The sequence below is a fragment of the Pundamilia nyererei genome, unplaced genomic scaffold (assembly GCF_000239375.1).
Source record: "Pundamilia nyererei isolate P.nyererei 1_Seehausen unplaced genomic scaffold, PunNye1.0 scaffold00349, whole genome shotgun sequence".
Taxonomy (NCBI): Eukaryota; Metazoa; Chordata; class Actinopteri; order Cichliformes; family Cichlidae; genus Pundamilia; species Pundamilia nyererei.
Genome location: NW_005187750.1, coordinates 210,564 through 233,438, shown reverse-complemented (window position 1 = coordinate 233,438; position 22,875 = coordinate 210,564). Strand labels below are relative to the sequence as shown.

At 39.5% G+C, this 22,875-nt stretch overlaps 1 protein-coding gene across 1 annotated transcript in view; it reads right to left on the bottom strand.

The window, feature by feature from the left end:
• The window catches only part of mast1a (microtubule associated serine/threonine kinase 1a), a 75,458-nt gene extending 55,662 nt beyond the window's left edge, over positions 1 to 19,796 (bottom strand). Inside the window, exons 1-2 of the mRNA XM_005752219.1 lie at positions 18,517 to 19,796; positions 5,041 to 5,072 (exon numbers count right to left, since the gene is read on the bottom strand). Coding sequence (XP_005752276.1) covers positions 5,041 to 5,072; positions 18,517 to 18,555 — 71 coding nt within the window. The 5' untranslated portion in view covers positions 18,556 to 19,796. The remainder of the gene's footprint in view (positions 1 to 5,040; positions 5,073 to 18,516) is intronic.
• Between the last annotated feature and the right edge of the window lie 3,079 nt (positions 19,797 to 22,875).

The window sequence follows — 22,875 nt, the reverse complement described above, 5'->3', positions numbered from 1 at the left end:
TGTTTGAAGGAGTAAATGTGAGGCTTTAAAACCTGAGAACATTGTACCAACTGTCAAGGATAGTGGTGCTAGCAAAATGCTCTGGAGCGTTGCTGCCAGTGGTAGTGATACATTGTACAAAGTGGATGGAATAATGAAGAATTGGAAGAAGGGCTACCTCCAAATTCAACATCCAAAAGGCTGAAACTTGGACATATTCGGGGGTTCCAGCAGGACAATGATCAAAAGAACTTTTGGAATGGCCTTTCCACAGCGCTGACCTCCTCTAACCCTGTTAAAATTTTGTGGACTATGGTTAAAATTTGAGTCTTTCCTAGCAAACCAAACAAATTTAAATTAATTCTACCAATTCTGATAAGAAAAGCAGTCAAATGTCCAGCCATAGAACGGTAGAAGTTTTTGATGGTTACCAAAAGCAATCAAAATGACCAAGATGTAATTTGCTAAGGGAAATTTAACCAAATATAAGAAAATCAAAAATAAGCTTGTTCACCCAGTTCTTACTTTTTAAGTCATTAAAGATGTATGCGGCTCAGTCATTCCACCCTGTAAAAAGAACAGCTCAAAGAAATCATTAAAAGCCCTAAATCCCCATGATATTCATGCCCGTGAAGACAGCGTGTAAACTTCTGACCACAGCTATATGCCAGCCTTTTACTTTAATGCATGCATATAGAAACACACTGACACAGTTATGTTTTTTTTCTAAAATATGAAATGCCAGATTGGATGAGCTCTGGCACTTGTCTCTTTGTCCTAGATATCACAGGAGCTGCTCTGCAATGCCCAACCACGAGAGATGTCATTTCTGTGTGTGTGTGCATATATGTACGCCCTCCCTCCCTCCCTTTGAAACAAATCCACCAAATGTTAAAGCTGACGTGGGGTGACAGTTGCACAGTAGTGCTGAGGGGAGTAATTCAATAATGGATGCCGTCTCTAATGTGGGAGTCTGGGTGGATAAAATATACATGGGAGAGAAGAGAAGGAGAGAAGGGGAGGAAGTGGGAGGAGGGCGGTGATATCATTGAAACACAGCGGGGGTCACAGAGAGAGGGATGGGTGGCATGATATCATATAGAAGACAAGGTGGGTGTTTCCGTGTTTCCGTGTTTTCTTGTTGGTGACCCGCCTGTCCTTCAATTTATTTTCTGCATAAACTGTCAGTCATTACACCCACTGCCCAACACGACACGCATGTAAAGAAAACCCAAAAGCAGCACCAGCTGTGAGCCTCCAGCTCTCCAGCATCATCTTCATGTCATGCTGTGACATCTGCCACCCTTCCACACAGGTCAAAGGTCACGGACAAAATACATCCAATGACAGCCGCTGGAGACACACATACATGATTCACATAAGAGCGCACACACAAACACGCATGGCCAAACCGAGTCTAACAGTAAACTGCAATAAATGTGGATACAGACGCACATTAAGTACCCCTGGCATGTATAAGCTAACAGTGTCAGACTACTGCTAGCAGACATTACCTCTGCTCAGAGTAAGATGTATACAGAATACTAAACAGAGAAGTACACGCAATAAAAAAAATGAAGTTAATAATAATTTTTTTTTAAACTGAGCTCTATGGGGAGAATTAATACCATGCTTCATATTTATAACCCCCTAAACGACCAGGACAGGCAGTACAACAATAACAGTTTACATGACAAACTGACATGTGAGCGAGCTAGGCGATTCACATTCAACTCATGCACAGCAAAAGTGGGCGAGCTGAAAATAAGCAGGGGAGGGAGGAAGGCATGGCTACATCGATTTCAGAAAATTTTCAAGGATTTCAACACTTGAAGCAATGACAGCGAAGAGTTAGCATATAGAGGAAAATTACACTGTCCTCCAGGTTCAAAGGTATTTGCCGGCTGCATGTTGAGCAGAAGGCAAATTTCCAAATTCTCCCTGATTTTGTGGAAGGCTTTTAACAGCAGGAGCAGCAGCAAAAGAGAGGACACAGCCAAAAAGTAAAGAGCAATTAAGACGGATGGGAGGAATAAAACAATGCTTCTGATTTTTAAGAACAGCAAAATTTTTATTATATTGGCTTCCAGTATATAAATCTAGATTTAAAAATAAAAATACTCGTTTAGTTCTATTCTTATGTTGCATTCCAAGGACAAAAGAATCAATGATAAACCAGCAAAAAGTGGGGAACTTGGTTTCAGCACCATGGACAGAGACTCGCACGTCGTTTAAGCTTCTTTTATACATACATATATTTCATATTTTAACCAACATAGCTGTCAAATGTGAAGGGGTTTCACATGTTTGTGCCACACCGCGAGCCATTTTAATTGGTTCTGTCAAACCTCCAAACTTCATTCTATCCCATTCACTCCTACACTGCACAGAAAGCACCTAACTTAAGCAGAGTTTCCTTTCAGTATGAAAAGTCAGTCATATTTTTGTGAAGCTGACTCTGGATTCGATAGCTTTAACGTGGGACATTATGAAGGAATTCCCATTAATCATTTCATTCAAAGGCACAACTACAGCAAAGTGTTAGTGGGTCTTTTTCTTATAGTTTTCAAGTTATAATCTTGATGAAGTCATGTACAAAATGAGTCATACACTGCAGCCAACTCAACCAACATTTTTTGTGTTTGCAATATAAATGTTACTTAAACTTAAAACACAATGAGCGTCAGGCAACCTAAAATTATACAGAGACTCTTATTTTCTATTATTTATAAGCCGTTTCTTTCTTGTATTTTTTTTCTCTCACAATGGGCATCGGACATACCCAGGGAAGTATGAGTCATGCTGATTCTAAAAATATCTGCTTCGTGTTTTTTTTCTTCATCTGCAGCCAGGAGCCAGTCAAGACAAACCGAACTTAAACTAAAACAAAACCTTAAAATAAAATAAAAGTGGGCGTAAATTTAATTCTGAAATATTAAGCGGTGTGCATAAATATTAACTGGATAAGCATTTAATTTTTAATATTGGGAAGTCAATATACACTCATGGTCACTTCATTAGGTACACCTGTTCAACTGCTTGTTAATGCAAATGTAGACTCAGCGAATCACATGGCAGGAACTCAGTCAACCTGCTGAAATTCAAACATCAGAATGGGGAAGAAAGGCTATTTAAGTGACACTGACTGTGACATGGTTTTTGATGCCAGACTGGCTGGTTGGAGTATATCATTTGATTTAAAGGGATTTTCCAACACGACCATGTCTGGAGTTTATAGATCAAAGAAAAATATCCAGTGAGTGGCAGTTGTCTGAGTGAAAATGCCTTGCTCATGTCAGATGTCTTGGGATAATGGCCGGACTGCTTTGAGCTGATAAGAAGGCAACAGTAAATCAAATAACCACAATCAACCAGAAATACCAACTGAGCATCGTTTAAGATGCTACCAGAAAATTGTTGCTCATCTTCTGATGGCTTCTTCCAGCAGGATACCACATCAAGTTGCAAAGCTCAAATCATCTCAAACTGGTTTCTTGAGCTCTCTGTACTCAAATGGCCCAATAGAGCCCCTTTGGGATGTGGTGGAATGGGAGATTCCCAACAAATGTGCAGCAAATGTGTGATGCTATCATGTCAAGATGGACCAAAATCTCTGAGGATTGTTTCCAGCACCTTGTTGAATCTTTGTCACAAAGAATTAGAGACAGCTCTGAAGTTTAATGGGTGTCAAACCCATTACTGGCAAAGGATGTATGCGTACCTCAGCTTAGGTACGTGACTCTTTTCTTTTCACCTCATTGTTGCCAACCTACAATAAAGCACTTTGTGCAGAATCTATGGACACGTTCTGCTTTGCAGTTAAGGTCTTGCTCTCCCTCTGCAGACAGCTCTCTCTCCCTTTCTGTGCTCCGTTCACTAAGAGACGAATCAGCCAACCGGGGCACCCAGACTGAGGCTATGAAGAGAAAATGGTAAGAGACATTCTGTTGCTCTGAATATTTCTCTGAGAATAAATCTCAGCACAGCCTTTATCTTTACCGTATGTGTAAGGTGATTTTTGTAAGTCCTTATTTCAGTCATGTTTAAGAGCTTCGTTAACTATGTCAGGGTGCTCTTCACTGTCTGATGCCTTACTTAACCAACTGTAAGGGCTTCTTGCTATGTTTGTGTTTGTCTGCACTGGGTTCACCACGGGTGGCAGTGTAGCACAGCCTGGCAGGGGAAACGTATAAGGGGCACAGGTGTAGCAGAGTGACTAATCATGCTTGGATGACGAGGAGATGACACAGTTTTTACCGATTGTTATGCTTGAACGCTCACAGTTTTAGGATAGCCACACCAGCTATGGTGTCGTCACGCAGGGTTGTTTTGTTTTGGTGACACACCAACTGTAAGTTTGCAACAGCAGATATTATATTGGTAATTCAATAAACAAGCAGTTCTCCCACCACAAGGTAAGTAACTAAACATTCGACAGCTTAAGTCCTAGGCTGCTCTGCTCTCTTTTCTCAACCCTCAGACCCCTCTCATCCACACGGGGCATTGAGGTCACAGCACGGTGCTCCTGCTGCTGATCTTTCATTGCACAGCTCAGTGGTGCAACAGATTGAACCAGCAGAGAAGCTCCATGAGTGAAAAAGCTCCTGCAAAGCTGAAACATGCTGCAGTCAGTAGATGAGGCTCCCACTACACAATAACATCATTTGACCATGACTTCTTGTAATAAAGCTGAAATGGTTCCAAGTCTTTAAAAAATATGATTCCTTCTTCATTTTTCAACAGTATCCCATTCAAGTCAGACAACTGTGCCCATACAATATACAAGGAATTGCAAAATAGCAGTATATTGTAGCAAAGCACATTAAATGCTCTTTCCTTAATACCTCGCAGATAATTATCGTACTTTTCACACCAGGATCTCACAAAACTCCAGATATTCCACAAGGCAAGAAAAAAACTCACATCACACACAGCCATACAACCAACATTACAAAGAAACTCTCCAGGAAGTGTTCTGATGATGTCACACATGTGCACTACAGATGTTACTGAATAAAAAAAACATATTATTATGTAGGAGAAATGCAGAGGAAAACTTACCCACTACTTTTTCGGGGCAGAGGTAGATCCTTCTGGTGAGAAAGAGAAGGCAAGAAAGAAAAGGAAAAGTGGAGAAAAGGAAGGAGAGGGGGAGCAGACAAATGAGACTGGTTAGAGTTTTACACATCATGCAATCTGCAGGACTCATTTCTAAAAGGCAGAAAACTGTTACTATTAGTTACTATTAGTGTGGTAATGAAATGTGAATTAGCATAACATCTCTTGTAATATCTCATTATACAGACTGTTACCAGCAGGAGTTTATGATTAATCTAACCACACTGATATAATTACTTATTAAAGACACACAATTACCAAATTTTCTGTCGTATTATCAATTTAATGTGGCATGAATTTTCCTTTTGTATCCCTTCACACATTTTGCACTGATGTTTTTAAAGTTTTGTTTGAAGCACAGCATAATTTCTCAGAAAACAGGACGAGCACGTTCAAATCAAGGTCAAAACTTAGACTGATCTTGAGTTACACAAAAAAATGTCGCAATATGCTGTTTTCTCTGCCTTAAGGCAATGTGAACATACACAGATTTTTATACCTTTATTTATGTGTAAGCACTCTGACTTTACATATAATGAAGCTTAGTATATAAATAAAATTATCATTGTCCTTGCTTGTGTCCTCTTGTTTCAGGTGGGGATTAGACGTGCCTGTTTCAAACATACAGGAACCTGAATGAAAGCACACATTTTGTCCTAAAGTCTTTCAAAAAAATTTCATCATGGGTGTTACTAACAGATATTTGTCGAGTTACGAGCCACATTAGGTACACCTGTTTAAGCGCTTGTTAACACAAATACCTAAACAGCTATGTTTACATTGGGGCCATGAAGACATGCTCAAAACGACCTCCTGAAGATCAAATTGAATATCAGAACGAGCAGGGAAGATGTCAGTGGCTTTGAAAATGGTATGAAAGAATGGCTCTCAATCCAACAGAGCAGCCAACAAATCTGCAGAAACTGTTTGATGACATCAAAATCGTGGTGAAGAGGGAGCTGAGTATAAAAGCGAAGCTCTCAATTTACCGGTCGATCTACGTCCCTACCCTCACCTATGGCCACGAGCTGTGGGTAGTGATCGAAAGAACGAGATCGCGGATACAAGCTTCCTCCGAAGGGTGGCTGGCCTCTCCCTTAGAGATAAGGTGAGAAGTTCGGCCATCCGGGAGGGGCTCAGAGTAGAGCAGCTGCTGCTCCACATCGAAAGGAGCCAGCTGAGGTGGTTCGGGCATCTGACAAGGATGCCCCCTGGGCGCCTCCTGGGTGAGGTGTTCCAGGCATGTCCCACCGGGAGGAGGCCCCGGGGCAGACCCAGGACACGCTGGAGAGATTATATCTCTCGGCTGGCCTGGGAACGCCTTGGTATTCCCCCGGACAAGCTGGAGGAGGTGGCTGGGGAGAGGGAGGTCTGGGCCTCTTTGCTTAGGCTGCTGCCCCCGCGACCCGGCCCCGGACAAAGCGGATGAAGATGGATGGATGGACATCAAAATCTCTGAGGGATACTTCCTGCACCTTTTTGAATCTATGCCATGAAGAATTAAGGAAGTTCTGAATGGTCCAGCCCAGTAATCCAGTAATGAAGAGGCTGATAAATGCAAATATGACACAAGGGTAGAAAATAATTACCACAAAACTAGGATTAAAGTACATTTAATGTAAATCCCATGAGCCTTATACAGTATTTCTTGTACTGTGACTGTGCCCCCTAAGTATTAATCACATCCACATATTGCAGAAAAGGTTTATGAGATTTACTCCTGCAATTGATAGCAAAAGTTACATGTAACATAAATATTAACTACTGTAGGTAAAGGAAAGATTTTTCTTTCTTTTGCCCATCAGTTAAAAAAAAAAAAAATCATATGTGCATCACAGCATACATCTGTCACCTGGTACCACCTCCTCATTTATCTGAACCATAATTGTTTAGCAATAACATATATATAAATGGTTAATCTTCCTAAAGTCGCAATCTGTGAATTTGCTCTTCCTTAGAGTTCCCCACTAATGCTACTTGCTCACTACTTGCTTAGGTCTGCAATAGGCTAGTTTCCATTTATTCAAAACTAAATGTAATTTTGTATATGCAACATAAGCATATCATTCCTGAAATGACTATTTTGGTAGAAAAGGTTGCCGACCCCGGCACTACAGCCAAACCCCGAGCTGATTTTAAAATGCATAAAGTATAACACTGGCTTAAGTGTTTAGAGAAGGGATCCAGGGTATGTTCAATATGTTATCTTAATAAAAACACCCTAAATGAAAATTTTAAAAAAGAGCAATGTTTTAATTTACAGCTTGGCTTTAAGGTGATATTATATTGTTCATGTATCCTGTCAGTGAAAAGCAGTTTGACAAATAATCCCTCGTAAGTCCTTGGAGACCTTAGGGCTTCAGGAAACACCAGGTTGGAGGGAGACAAAATCCATTTAAAAATTGTTGCTGCTATATTTATGACACTGGGACACAACTGTAAGGACTCTGATGTGATTACGATCTACTGGGATGAATCTGTATGCTGCTTGTTACCCATCAAGTCCCAATTTAAAACCATTAAACATTCAGTTTAGCTAAGATCAGGTTACTGTCAATTTCTCTTGTCAGCCTGTCCTGTGTCGCTTATCAGGATATTTTCTACCTCTCAATGGCTTTGCTAAAAAGATAACGTCTTTTCCCCCCCACTCGGCTTGTCACACACAGCCATGTCTGTGAATTCAAATGAATATAAGTGACTAGAGACGCTAGGGTCACATAAGTTGAGGGAAATAAGGTAATTATAAAGGACTGCGACTGGTTTTCACTGGTTTTGATTTGATCCTGAGAGTTCTGTCCCTCCGTCTCCCTCGTTGCCTTTGTTTAAGTAAACCAGCATTACAAAGTCAAACTGATGAAACGTGACTTGACAGCTGGAGCTTTTGTCTCCAGTCTCAAAACAAGCTGGCTACCCAAACCCGCCCAATTCCAACACCGTGGGCCATGAACACACTTGCAGTCCGTTGATAGAAAAATTACATTACAATATTCAGTATTTAGCACGACAAGAATGGTCCATGTGTTAAGGTATAAAAGGTTTTAATACGCAGAACAGTTGATCCAGATGTTTAGAAACTGAAGTCAAAGGTAACTGGATGAAAGGACAGAAATCTTTTGTCTGCCTGAAGTCTTTGTCTCGCAGCCCTCGGCAGATGCTTCTTATCTGCCTTGGTGATGCTCTCACACTGCAACCACCTTTAGCTCTTGTCGATATCTTTAGCCCAGCTTTCAACAAGAAAAAATCAGACTGAGTTGAATAATTCTGGTTGCTTTGGCTGCGTGTTTTGATGCATGCGGCTGAATTTGAGCATACAGTTTGCTCCTGTATACCTCCTCATTCTTCTGTCAGCAGTGCAATCATACATAAAAAGCAGTGTGCCAGTTAAGCTGGCAGCCATAGGTGGCCCAGCCATAACAGACCAGCCGTTATGTTTGATAGATGAGGTGGTGTGCTTTGGGTCATGAGCCATTTTTCTACATATTTTGTTCTTGTCACATCTTTTTTTCCATGAGTCCATAACTTTGTACAAGAGCTTCCACTTTCTTTCTGGATGTTTTCTGTATTGTTTTATAAGTTTCAATCTCATATAGGATTTGTTTTTTCTCACTGAATCATCTGATGATCAGTTCATTACATGATCATTATTATTTGCCTGAAGATTATTCTTAACTTCCTGCTGCCCTGCTCGTGTTTCTTGGTTCGACATTTTTTGCTTTTTTAAAATGATCCCAACTTTTGTTTTAGCCAATCAACTTACTATCTGTCTCACAGATTTAAGCTTGTGCATCCAATTATTTTTTAAGTCATTAAAGATGTATGCTGTACAATCATTCCACTCTGAAAGAAATCATTAAAAGACCAAAAATTACCAAAGTTAATCACTTTTTTGCAGAGAATTACATTACAGGAAATCTACCACTCTCGTCGGTGGTATGGAGCAATGTTCTTCCTTGTTTTCAGTCTTTATAATAAGAAACACTTATCATATCCAAACTGAAGCTTCATACATGCCGAACAGACATGACGTCTTCACTGAACTCTTGCCAAGAAAGTGCTACTTGACAACTACTCATTACAACTTATATTCAATATTAAAATATGCAACTTTAATAATAGCATTTCAGGTACAGCGGAGGGCAGACAGTTTTTATCTGGGAGTGACATCATCTATCATGGTCAGTTTTTTTCAGGGATGCTAATACGGTACATCATCAAGAGGAAGTGAGCTACGCCAGGGTGACTCAGAGAGCGCCCCACTGGAGTCTTGTGTGTGTGTGTGTGTGTGTGTGTGTGTGTGTGTGTGTGTGTGTGTGTGTGTGTGTGTGTGTGTGTGTGTGTGTGTGTGTGGATATGGGGCAATAGGGATGGCTAATGGACCAAACCCCAACACCTGCTCCCTCTCACTGTCTTTTCAGTTGACAGCTACTGTATGTACTGCTTTCTTGTTACTGGCTATTACTAAGCGTATCACAGCAAGATATAGGCACAAGCCATTATTACTATTATTCTCTGAATTTTAGCTCTAATACAAGATTTTTTCACTGTTCAGTATTTACATGATTTAATATAAAAAAAATGATAGTAATGCAAATCTGAAACACATTTGACGCAGTGTTGCACTGATTAATTGATCCATTATTTTAAAAAGATTATTGGTAATTATCTGAAAAATCCATTACTCTTCATAATTAAAAAGCCGTTCATCAGAGATTTGAGATTATTTAATTCCAGAAAGTTTCTCCTTTGTTCTGAGTTCAGAGAAAAGAAGTTCTGACAATGACACAAACCTCGATGGACATTTTTCCTTTTTCTCTGGTGTTTTCTAGTTTAGACTAAAAAAAATTGTATAAATAAATATTAAATGTAATAATTGTACATTTAAGCTACACATTAATACACAATAAAATTAATCAATAGCAGCAGTAGCCACAATCTCTTGACATGCGTCAGACTTAAGCCAGAAGACAAAAAAAGGGCAATCCTTCATTAATCAATAAGGATTTCAATCTCATAAATAAGTCACTGTGCATCCTTCACATGGTGTAGCAAAGTGCTATTTCAGTCTCTAAAAGCCTGAATGAAAAGTTAATACATATTTTTGAATCTATGTGTACTTCTGTTGTTCTGGTCAATTGATGAACAAGTGTTTTTGTTAATTTTTAGTAAATGAATTAATACAGAACAACAAAAAAACTGACAATTTGCTGATGTTCCTTTGATTCCAGGTGTGTGCAAGTAAATGTAAAACCAGTTTATACAAAGTTGTACCAAAAGTTAAATTTTGAGATTTTGAACTGATTGTAATGCCACAAAGAGGTCACATTACTAAACAATAGTTACATTAATTTAAAACAAACAAACAAACTGATCAGCTGATTTAAGAAAAACAGTTACTTGTTTGCTTCTGTTTATCTGACCTCTGTTTCATCTCCTTTATGGTATTTGCCTCCAGGCGCCGTCACTTTCATGCTTAAGAATGTATCATGTTCAAAATAAAATCACTTTTTATGACATTTCGTGTATTTTATGCATTTCTTTTTCTACAACAACTGACACCTTGGGCACATATGAAATGATTAAAGATCATCCTTTAGAAGATGCATAAGCAATACAGTGCTAGCATCACTGATGCTCATTATTAAAACTCATTCTCGGTCTTCACGGTTATACACTCACAAGCCACTTTGTTAGGTACATGTGTTAACACAAATATTTAATCAACCAGTCATATGATTTATGACCATTTGTGACCAGTCATATGGTCATACAGACACGGTCAAGACAACTTGCTGAAGTTCATCAAAACAGAACAAAAGGTGATTGAAGTGACTTTAAATGTAGCATCATTGTTGGTGCTAGATAGGGTGTGTAGAATATTTCAGAAACTTTTGATCTTGTAGGATTTTTCTACATAGTTATCTCTAATGTTTACAGAAAATGGACCAAAAGTTGAAAGCAGTTTTGACTGCTTCAAGCTGATAGAAAGCCAAAAGTAACTTGAATAAATACTCGTTATAACTCAGGTATGGAGAACAGCATATCTGAGCAGATGAGCTACAGCAGCAGAAGACCACACTGGATGTCATTTCTGTCAGCTAAGAACAGGAAACTGAGGCTACAGCTCACACAAGCTCACCAGTATTGGACAATAAAGAACTAGAAAAATGTTGCCAGGTCTGATGAGTCACAATTTCTGCTGCAATATTCAGATGGCCAATGTGAGAATTCCAAATCATTCCAATATGGACCAAAATCCAGCACCTTGTTAAATCTTTGCCATGAAGATTTAAGGCAGTTCTGAAGACAAACTGAGGTCCGACCTGGAACTAGCAAGATGTACGTAATAAACTGACCAATGTGTTTAAGGGAACGTTTCATTATTAGCACCCATTTTCTGCCTTTGTGCTTATACTAATGCAAAAATGTGTCCATGTTCACACTGCAACAATTTAGAAGTGTGATCTCGGACACACGTACAAATTCCAGTTCACATTCATGGCACCGCAGTTACATTACATAACAAGAAAGCCTCCATACAAATATTTAAACAAAAACATCAACTTTAAAAAAAAGTTCTGATGTAACCTGCGTGCACTACAGAGATGCAAAAGCATTAGTTAAGCATTTTCTACAGCTTTAATTCAACATAGCCAGACTCATGGAAATCTGCACATACAAACAAACACCTCCCCGGCACATTTAATGTATTATGCACAGCTTCCGTGCGCCAAGTAACAGCCCATTAATCACATGCTCCTCGGTTGCTATGCTTTGCGAAGACAGGACAGTTCAACCCAGATTAAAATATTATGCAAGTTTGCCAAAGACGTTAAGGCAGGGTGTCAGATGTTTTTTCTTTGGCTTTTGCTTTTCAGTTAATATCTACCCAAGGACCAAGTGAAGGCCAAGTGCAAACCATAGAAAAGAAAAATGTTAATATGTTGCTCCTCTGGGCAGAGTCATGAGACTTCTGTTCTGTTTCCACTGCCAAAACTCAGAGCAGATTGGAAGGCAAATGTCACACAGTGTATTGTTCAGTTTAACAGTCTGCAAGTCTTCAGTTTTTTCTTAATAGCCTTCAATTCGGAGCTCTTGACACTAGGGTCTGAAATAATGTAGCATCTCGATGAAATGTGCGGATTTTGAAACCTGAAGAGCTGGTTATCTTTTTCTTACTTCATGTATTTCGGGAATTAAGTCTGGCAAAAACTTTATTTCTTTAAAGGTTTCTGGCATGGGAATTCTAGCTCTGCAAAAAGTAGTTCAAATATTTGAAAGTATTCCCAAATATATTGTGGCCTAGATTTGTTGCTTTGATGTACACTTTGCTCTCCCAGTGCAAAACCTACCCTTTTCTGAATAATACTGACATCAGAAGGACGTGTTGAGGCAGAACAAAGCAGTGGGCATGGCAATGAGTGACAGGACTTGGCAAACAGAGCTGGATCTTCTGCAGTGATCACACTCTTATCCCTCGTGCTTAGCATATTGGAAATGGGCACACTGCCCAGAACAAAATATTGGACAAATTATGCGTGTGTGTGTGTGTGTGTGTGTGTGTGTGTGTGTGTGTGTGTGTGTGTGTGTGTGTGTGTGTGTGTGTGTAAGTGGCTTACTCCATACTCCTACATGAGAGCGGGATGAGACACACAGCATGATTTGTGTTTGTTTGTGTGTGCGTGAGTGTTTGACCATATGGGTTAAGTGTAAGTATATTGTACTCCACACACGTACAATTGCTCGGACAATATGATAACCTTCTCTTCAGATGAAAACAACTCATATGACTGATACACTTTCTCCCACAGCAGAGACTATGGTTACAGTTGAATAAAATGGATGGAAAGGTGCCTACACTCAGGGTGTTAGTCGTGATTGCTGGTGATCTACTTTCTATTATTGTGTGTTTACTAATGAGGCAACTGCTTCTGTTGCATGACAGCATGACTTTGTGTAACTGATATAAAGTCTTTGGAGCACTACAGTCTGTAATTGTCATTTAACATGATATCAAATTCACATGAAAAGTGTAAGTCAGTCTAAAGCTGTTGTCGCATGTCCAAAGATCACAGAAAGGACCAACAGGAGATATGGGGGAAAAAACATAAACCAAAACTTTAGATCAAAACATCTACTGAACGTCAATGTTTTACAGCGATTTATTTCTCTGTGTGACATCATAATGATGTGGCAGCTGGACAACTGCAGAATGAAAATGATACAGTCAGAAGGAAGGATAGGTGGATAAAACACGTGACGCAGATGAAGTGGTATAAAACATTACTGTGGATCCAGTGGAGATAAATGACTACTAAACTATAGATGACAGCAGGTTTAGCCAATCAGCAAACTACTGACCATGAAAATTCACATGCTTATATGTTTAATCTATAAGCTAAATATGTCTGGCGTGCCAGCCACAGCAGAGTCAAGCATACACACTCCATCTACTGGGCATATATTTTCATCAATATCCACCCATTATGCACATAAAACTGGTGTTGAAATTGCAGCACACGAGTGTCAAAGATACATCTCGATGTCCCAGCCACAGATTTCTGTTGGCACACCTCTCAATGCTGCCTTGTTTTCTGTCCAACGAGCCCTCCAAATTAAAAGATAAAATTTGCCCATGCTCTCCAGAACAAGAAAAAAATCTGATGCACCTATTGATATGAAAACATCAGTTTTGTGGCCCTTCAGAAATTAATATACAATTTCATGGGTTTGAGTTTAAATGATGACTTTGTGAAGGTAAAGCAATCATTAACAAATAACTAGTTAGCTAATATTTATGAGCATTTATAAAGGAAATCATCTTTGGTTGGAAAACTGTCCTGAGTTCTGATGTTTTTGGATCTCCTGTTATTACAGACTTCGCTGTCACTCCGTCATAACATCACCTCACTTCCTCCTTTGGCACCACCATAATTACGACAGGCCATGTATAATTGATGTATATTTAATACATGTTTTCAATAATACATCTAACTTCTGTTTCAGCGTCGCTGGTACTAGGATGAAAAGCAGAAAATATTTTCCACCTCATAGTACAATGCAATCATTTTTTTCATTTAGCTCCTTATTGAATCATATTAAGATTTACATTTTTTGAAGCCTTTACTTTTTTAAATTTTTTTTTATTTTCAGTTTTACCAAGCTTTTTCTTTAGTTTTATTTTTTAACCTTTCTTACCTATTTTGGTCTGTAACATTGTATTTATTTTATTGATATAAGCTGTTTGGGATATTGTAACACAGTATTTTACCTATTTTTAGGATTAATAAAGTATTTCTTATCTCTGAAAGTTTTGATATACAGTGGACCTCATGGCTGGACATGTGTAAGTGTTTGGAATGGGGCATTCAGGAGGTCTAGCAGCCCTTTTCCACTAGTACCTACTCAGCGCGACTCGTAGTACCTGGCACCAGGTACTTTTGTTAAAGTCCCATGTTTTACCTTGTATCTTCTGTTTATGCTTTATTGATTCGAAAATAAACTGTTGAATGCCAAAGATTTAGTGATTCATCCTGACATTTCAGATCTTAATCCCCTGGCATCAAATCTTAAACATCAGAAAATCTTGTTATCTTTGCTTCCTTTCTTAAATTTGACTCACAAATTAAATCAAGCGTTAAAGTCTTTCATTTAAAAAAAGAAGAAATTATTTCTTTCTATCAATGATCCCGAGGAAGTCATTCATGCTTTTATTACATCTAGACTAGAATGCTGCAAATTCCTCATCTGTTGGACTGAGCAAAACCTGATATCATGAATGCAGCCGGTTCAAAATGCTGCTGTTAGACTCTTGACTGCTACATGGAAGTGGAATCATATTCCAGTCATTCTTAAATCATTGCACTGGCTTCCTGTGACGTACAGGATCAATTTCAAAATGTTGCTTCTCACATGTAAGTGCTTTTGTGGGCTTGCTCCAGTTTCCAGCTTTACAATGCTTTGTTCTGTGACGCTCACTTAGTTGACTTCTTGTAATTTCAAATTCCCGATAAGGTTGTGCAGGTGATCAGGCATTCTCAGTCAAAGCTCCAAAACTCCCTGGAATCATCTTGTTTCTCAGGTTAAGTCATCTTCCTCGGCAACTGAAAACAAACATCTTCTCATTAGCTTTCTCATCTTCAGACTATTGCTTAATTTTTCCTAATTCCTCTTTTTTACTATTTGTATTTTATTATTTTTATTATTATTTACTCTATTTTTCTTTATTGTTCTTAAATCATTAATATTATTCCTATGATAGTTTTGATGCTGTGCAGCACGTCACTGTCTGTTGTGCCTAAATGTGCTATATAACATATATATATAATATTGACTTGAAACATTATTAGATGACCTAAAGCATTATTGCACATTTATGTGTTTCAGCTACCTGTTTTACCCCAAATTAGTTCAGTGTCCACATTCATAGTTGACCAGTGAAGTAGTCATCAGTGCTAAACACAAACATGTCATCAGTCTATACACTCAGTCCTTTTCCTCCCTCCTCCATCCCTCTGGTATGAAAGCAGATCTAGGCAGTAAAGGGATCCAGATATTGTAACAAGCACTTAAATGGGGTCTAGTATAGCCCACAGCTGCTGCCTTCTTCTAATCTATGCTGCCGCCACCCTTCCTCCTCCTCCTCCCAGCCTCGAGCCCTTTCAGGCCATCCTGCTGCTGGTGGTTGGTCTTCCTCCCTCAGGGCACACAGGGCTGTTAGGCCACCATTAGTCCTACTAATGGGCCTGACAACTGCACCACATCCTCAGCATTTAGACCTCCTCTGTCTGAGATATGGATATCGACCACTTCTCAATGGAACTGGAGAGTATAGGGCCAGAGGGTGGGAGTCGATTTTGTATGTACATATACAGAATTTGTGTGTTATGCACGCACACACAAAAACTAACCGTTGGCTTCAAGACATGTCTCCACCTTAAAATTCATTGGTTTATGCTACCTTAGGGGAACTTCATGATCCTATAAGGAAATCTAGTCTCCATAACGATTTGTGGAGACATGATTTTTAAATCAAAATAATCTGTAAAAACTAGAAAACACACCTACACATTAAACACCACATGACTAAAAAGTACACGAACCAAGTACCTGTGTCTTTCTATGTGGTTATGTGTTCCTGATTACCATTACAGTCCAATTTACAGAGTGTGCGAGTGTGTCTCTGTCTCGTTGTGTATTTGCATGTGCATAACATTAATGTGCACATCAGATTGCCTCTTGTCCCCTGCCAGTTTACCCGCTCTCTGTTTCTATTGACAGTGTTGAGATCCATGGCTGAAATTCCGATATGATTAACTTCTGAAGAAATAATTCAGTACTAAGGACTTCTCAGTGTTTCATTCACACACTGAAATCTGCCAAACCATCATTATAGCATAGAGCAGTCATTGAGGTGAACTAAATTCTACTCTAACAAGCTCTGGTACTCATTTGTGGAGAGGAATATCTATATTACATATCTGATCCAGATCTCTTTACTTCTTTGATCTACAAGATCAGTCTCCTGGTGTGAAGAGTTAAGAAGGTGCAAGAAACAACTCTAACACATAGGGATTCATCAGAGAAGCCCATTCAGAGCAGAGCTGAAAGAATAACACCTGTTTAATAAGGAAAGACACTGTCAAGATTGACTACTTTTTATACTACACGTAACCGGTGAAGGCTGGTAACCTGCGATTGCCATGTTTCAGTATATTTTAACATGGTGTCTAATCTTTCAGTCTAAAAATACAGTGTACACATAAGTTCAGAGTAAAAACAACTTACTTGCAGCAAAATGCAAAATTGAAGCAACTATTTTAATGATCAAAATTTGATGTAAAACTCACAAACTTTTATGGTTTCAGGTCAGTCCAGGTTAGTCATTTGATACTGAAACAAACAAATCAAGCTCTCTCAATAGAGATTAATGTTGGATGTAATTTCATTATTTTCTTCTGTTTTATAGACTGAGCAGTCAAACTAGACGGTAATCAGCATAAATCATTTAGATGGAGGAAAAGCTGATGGGAGTTCAGCTTTAATAAAAGGCGACACTCTGGTAAATAACAACCTGTTAATCACGCACAAATGCATTTCGGGAAGTACACAAACATTACTGCTTCCTGCACTTTTATCAAATGCCTGGTCTTAATGTTAACATAGAGTTCAAGAAGTGCAGCTCAACAATGACAGGGATGGCTGTGATACCCACAGACTGCCTTGTTTTCCTCCTGACCTTACAGTGGGGACACAGGCAAACTACAATCTAGGGAATAGCATTGCAGGAAATTGTTTACATCTATTATTTTTTTCTATTATTATTACTATTTATAAGTGATGGGAACTCTTCTACAGAAGGATATTTTTGGTAGAGTTTTCAGCAAACTAATCTTACTGTAAATTAATTTAAAAGGCAGCTCAGACAGACTAGCAAACAGTGGCACTAATGGTGAGCTTTGCCTGTCTCACTTGATTAGTTTCACACGCCCACCACACGAGCGTCAGAGCAAGCTTTTACCGGCGCCTTGACATGTCAGTCACAATAAAAGTGACTAACCTACATAATGCAAATGTAACAGTACAACCCATTTAACTTACTCAGTCTCCAACACGACTGATTACTATGGATGTCCAACATGTAAAGAAAGCTTCATACTGTCTGCGATTCTTATCTGTTTATTATCACGTTATGTAACCACTACTAGAAATTAATGATCTATTTTAATAACTATGACAACATTATGATTTGTCAGGCGTCTGTGTGCCAAATTAGCCAAGTATTGCATTCATATTCTCAGTTGTGATACATGTAAGCTGGTTAAGAAAAGGACACTGGCATTTAAGGAATTGTATTTTAGAGGCAGAACACAATAGTTTTTATGTGCTCTTTAGATGCTTCCAAAACATTTGACATCAGGAGTAGTTTGTTAAATTGCAATGCAGAGGGGTCCCTGCATATCTAATTAGGATTTTACAGTGTTGGTACTCACATAGAACTATGCAAGTTAAGTGGAATATGGAGTTATCTGAATCTTTTTCTGTATAATGGAGTAAGACAAGAGGGAATATTGTCTCCTGTTCTATTCGATCTGTATCTTAATCATCTTTCTGTCACGTTAAATGACTGTAAGACTGGTTGTATGCTGGGTAATCTTCTTGTTAATCATTTAATGTAAGATGCTGATCTTATAACTGTAATTTGTACATCCAATGATATCTACAAAAACTACTTAAACTGCATCGAATTTAGAGGAATGCGTGTTACACGAATCTATCTTACATCTACAAATCACCACCATGCAGCAGCTTCTGGCCAAAGAAATCTTCCATACTTTCATGAAAACACTTTCTGTTATTATGAAATGACGGCATTTTATCCAAGTAATGACTGCGTTTGCGTAACACCCCAAAAGTTCTCACCTGCAGCCTCCGTCTTCGGATGATCCCTGAATCATCCATAGCGCGTGTCGGAGGGGATGTCACACCTGTCGGTTGGTCTCGTGGCCCCCTGGTCTCCAGGTGACGGGGCGAGAAGAGGGTCCACTCTCGCGTGGCTTTCAGCGAGCCAGCAAGACGTGATAATTGAACGCTAATAAGCCGAAATACCCGACGGAGTGTCGGTAGGTGTCAACATCACTTTTCAGAGAAAAGCAGATGATGTTCCGGAGATTAGGTGGCCCTGTTAAGGTCAGTATGAGAAATACCACAAATCCTATATATAAATACGCATATATAAACGTTTACCGTCACGTGCTACAAGCAAAAAACTACACCGGGGTTTGACCAAAATATAAAAAGTGCCGCTCCTGTGCTCGACCGCAGCCGACATCCCATGCTGGCTGAGACTGACAGAGAGTACTGACTAGGCTCCTCTGCGAAGTGCTGAATAAGCAAGAGGCTTCACGGTGGGATCAGCTTGCTCTGCATGAACTTAAGTCCAGCTGGGAGATAGAGAAGAACCCCTCACACCGAGGCTTATCGAGGCGAAGATAAAACAAAGTTTGCGCACATCTTCACTCCCGAACAGCCGGTGATCCACGGCCAAAGACAAAAAACATTTTCACTAAAATTAAATTAGATCACCATTTTAGATGCTTCTGTCGCGATGATGCTCCGTTGGTTTAAAAACCCAGTAAAGAAGTCCTCAAGCAGCCAAGCCACATACATCTATGTGCTGCGTGCATGTACACAGAGTTCACTGCATGCATATTGCACATCACTACCACAGATCTCGATCTTATCACACATCCACGTCAGGGAATATGTGCATTTAAAAAAAAGAAAAAAAGGAAAAAGGGGGGAAAGGCACGATGAATGAGAAGCGCCTCTACCCGTCCATCTGGTGAAACATGCAAACACAGCGGCATCGAAAGCAGGTTGATCGCTTCTCGTTTTCGTCCCCTGGGACACGGATTTGTCCGTCTTCGGGTATTCGATGTGTTTAGTCTGTTCTTCTTGGGTGTAGCACCGCTTTTCCTGTGAAGAAATGATCTGTGTTTTCTTCACAGTCTTTGCTCCATCCTCGGCTCCAGCCACCCACTTCCTACTACCAAGCGACGTTTAACCCCTCAGCGACCGGAGACGGTGAGAAAGACTAGCTGTGCCGGCTGAGATGTGCGATTTTCTGTTCCTTATTCTGATAATAGCAGGAGTTTCAGGTTGGAACTGAGCAGGAGGAAAGTGGAGACACGATTTCTTTTAAAGAGGCTTGTAGAGTGAAGCTGGGGGACATAGTGTACCTGTTTCTTCATTTACTGGCCCCTGGTGTTGTTCTATAAATAGCTGTAGAATATTTTTATGTACTGAAGAACTCATTGAGTGCTCAACCTGTTATTTCAACTCTTACATATATATTAAAAGTATTAAACTAAATGCAGTCGTTTTGGTAGAGGAGTTTATTTTTGTATATCTCAATTACCAGCTCCTATTTAGCACCATAACTGGTATCCCAAAGGATCACTAAATGAAAGTAAATCTGAAAAAAAAAAACCAACCTTCCACCTGAGCTGTTTTCTTTTATTTTACAATAACTACAATAATTTCATGGGTCATGTCATTTCTTCCTGTTAAAAGGGAGTTTTTCCTTCCCATTATTGCCGAAGTGTTTGCTCACAGGTGGAAATAGGATTGTTGGGAGTTTTCAGTTTTCTTTGCATAGGGTCTTGACCTCACAGTATAAAGCACCTTATTAAAACCCCTTTGTAATTTTAAGGGCCTGTAGAGCAAGGATGTCAAAGTCATTTTACACCAGGGGCCACATACAGCCCACTTTGTAGGTAGGGTCTCAAGTGCGCTGGACCAATGAAACTGTCCTTTCTGTCCAGTCAGTGTATAGAGGTTTAACTGGCCGTTTAATCCCTACAATATCTCAGTGTAAGAAAAATAAGTTTAATTTGAACAGTATACCTCAGTTTTTTTTACATGATAAAGAAATGCTGCTGCAGCCAATGAAAGAAAGCTATCATTAAGGCTCTTTGAGCTTAAATTGTAATAAAAAAATGTGTGAAAAATAACAGAAAAAGTTAACTAGTGTAATTAACCGTGTTCCCATTTCTATAGTAGATAATGAAAAAACAGTTTTTTTTCCTGTCATTTGAATATTTATTGATTAATGCATTACTTTAGTGTGGTATGAATGACTGTGGGGGAAGGTCTTAATCAGCAGGAAAAGCTTTAACATTTATGAAAATACTCGAAAGTCTAAAATGTATGCCTTCACATTTCCCAAATAAGTCTAGAGGTTCAGATTTGAATCTTCTTGTATTTGACGCCTCTACTCTAGTTGAAGATGAAGATCAGTCAGTCCTGGGGGTGAGGGACATTTGTTTGATTTTATTTTGTGGATGTTTAGGGACACACCCTACATGACAGTTCGTTGAAACCTGAACTCCTACCTAAAATAAATAAAAAATAAAAAATCCTCCCTTAATGTTTGCATTCAGGGTTATTAAGTTACCTCCAAGTTTAAGATTTAACGTTGTTGTTCATAAATGGTGTCTTCCAGCCGCCTCCTGACATGCTTTCTATTGGTATTCCTATGAAAAATGGCATCAAGTATTATGCATTATTCAACATTCACACCTGTCACACATGGGATTCATTGGCACATAACATTTCACAGCTCCTCACCCTTGAGTTACTTGCATCCCTGATCCACATGCTAATGAATGAACATGAGAAATTTCCACTGCTGTGGTTTTAAAGACAAAGGCCTTTTGGGATGCTGGCATATTAAGGGAAACTGTGTGTCTGTCTGTTCTGATATTATCCAAATCAAGTGAACCATGTTATTCCCTGCTGAGCCTGAAGACAGATGTGAATACATACTCAATAAAAGGAATGCACATCCCAATCAATGCTAAAGAAAAATCACTCCACAGTAGTAATCACTGACTGCACTGTAACATTTAGGGGCAAAGTCCATCACAGTGTTCACACGATGTCTCTGAATGATATTATACTGTTAAACATTGTCACAAGAAAGAAAGACAGAAATGTTGGTCAAAGGTGGCTTGTGAGAAGGATCAATGTGGAGATGGAAAAACACACAGGAGGCCAGGCAGCTGGTCTAGCTCCAGCTTCAGGAGAGGGGGAGACAGGAGGGGGACTTTAATGGTTTTTAGCATTGTGGCCTAAATGATCCCCGTCTCTCTGAGCAGACGGAGCTGGCAAGCTTTACTCCCTCTCACTGCGGGATTTAGTGCTGACAGATAATTCTGAGTTCAACGTCAACTCCCCAAATACTCCACCACCAAAGCTTCAGTCTTACTTTGAAGACATAAGGAGAAAAATGCCCTCTTCTAATGTACAGTACTGTGCAAAAGTCAACCTTTATTTCTTTATGCTTTGCTAGGAAAATGGGAAATGGCTACTGGGATTTATTCAAACATGACTGTGCAAATAAAAATGGGAATACAGAATATAAGGCAAAACCAGAGTTTGTACAGTTCTAACAAGCTTTAAAGTCAATATTTGGTATGTCCATCTTTATTCTTCAACACAGCCTGAACTCTATTAGGGAAGCTTTCTTGTGTTTTCTTTAAGTCCCAAAGATGAGGTTTAGGGCCACGGGGCCTATACCAGCTATGTTTGATTCATTTCAAACTGAATTTTTGTTATTACTGTGGCGCCACTGCAGTACCTTTGTGGCCCGTCAGGGGACCCTGGCTCTTTTTTGAACATTGGATGCCTTTTGATTTGTTCTCTGTCAAGATGATCTCACTGTTTCAATAACATTGAGTTCCCGGCACTGGGGAGGCCAATCCATGTCTGACGCTTTTCTATCTAGGTATGTTTGTAGTGCATTGCCTTTGTGTTTGGGAACATCGTCATGTAGAAAATGCTTGTGATATTTCCTCTATGGCGGATCAAAATCTGTATTCATAATTCCAACAAGTGCGACCAACACCACTGGCTGCAATGCAGACCCAAATCATAACAGAGCCTCTGTGTGTTTTAGAGATGGCTGTAGACGCTCAGTGTTATACCTCGCTAAAGCCTGGTACTTTAAAGGGGGGCTTTCTGTAAAGAATCTGCATGGGCCCACAGTCCAAAGACATATTTCCTGAGTAGTTGCCACAGTGGTTGGACACGCATGTTTGATTTGGCACAGATGTTACATGACGCAACCCTTCCTTGGGGATCGGCACAAGGAGCACAGCTTCTCCCAGTGTTGAACTAGAGGTCACTCACGTGTAAGGCGATACTACATTGATTGGTGCCTCTGTATTGAAGATGAGTATATGGACATGAGTGTATAGTGTGTGTGTGTGTGTGTGT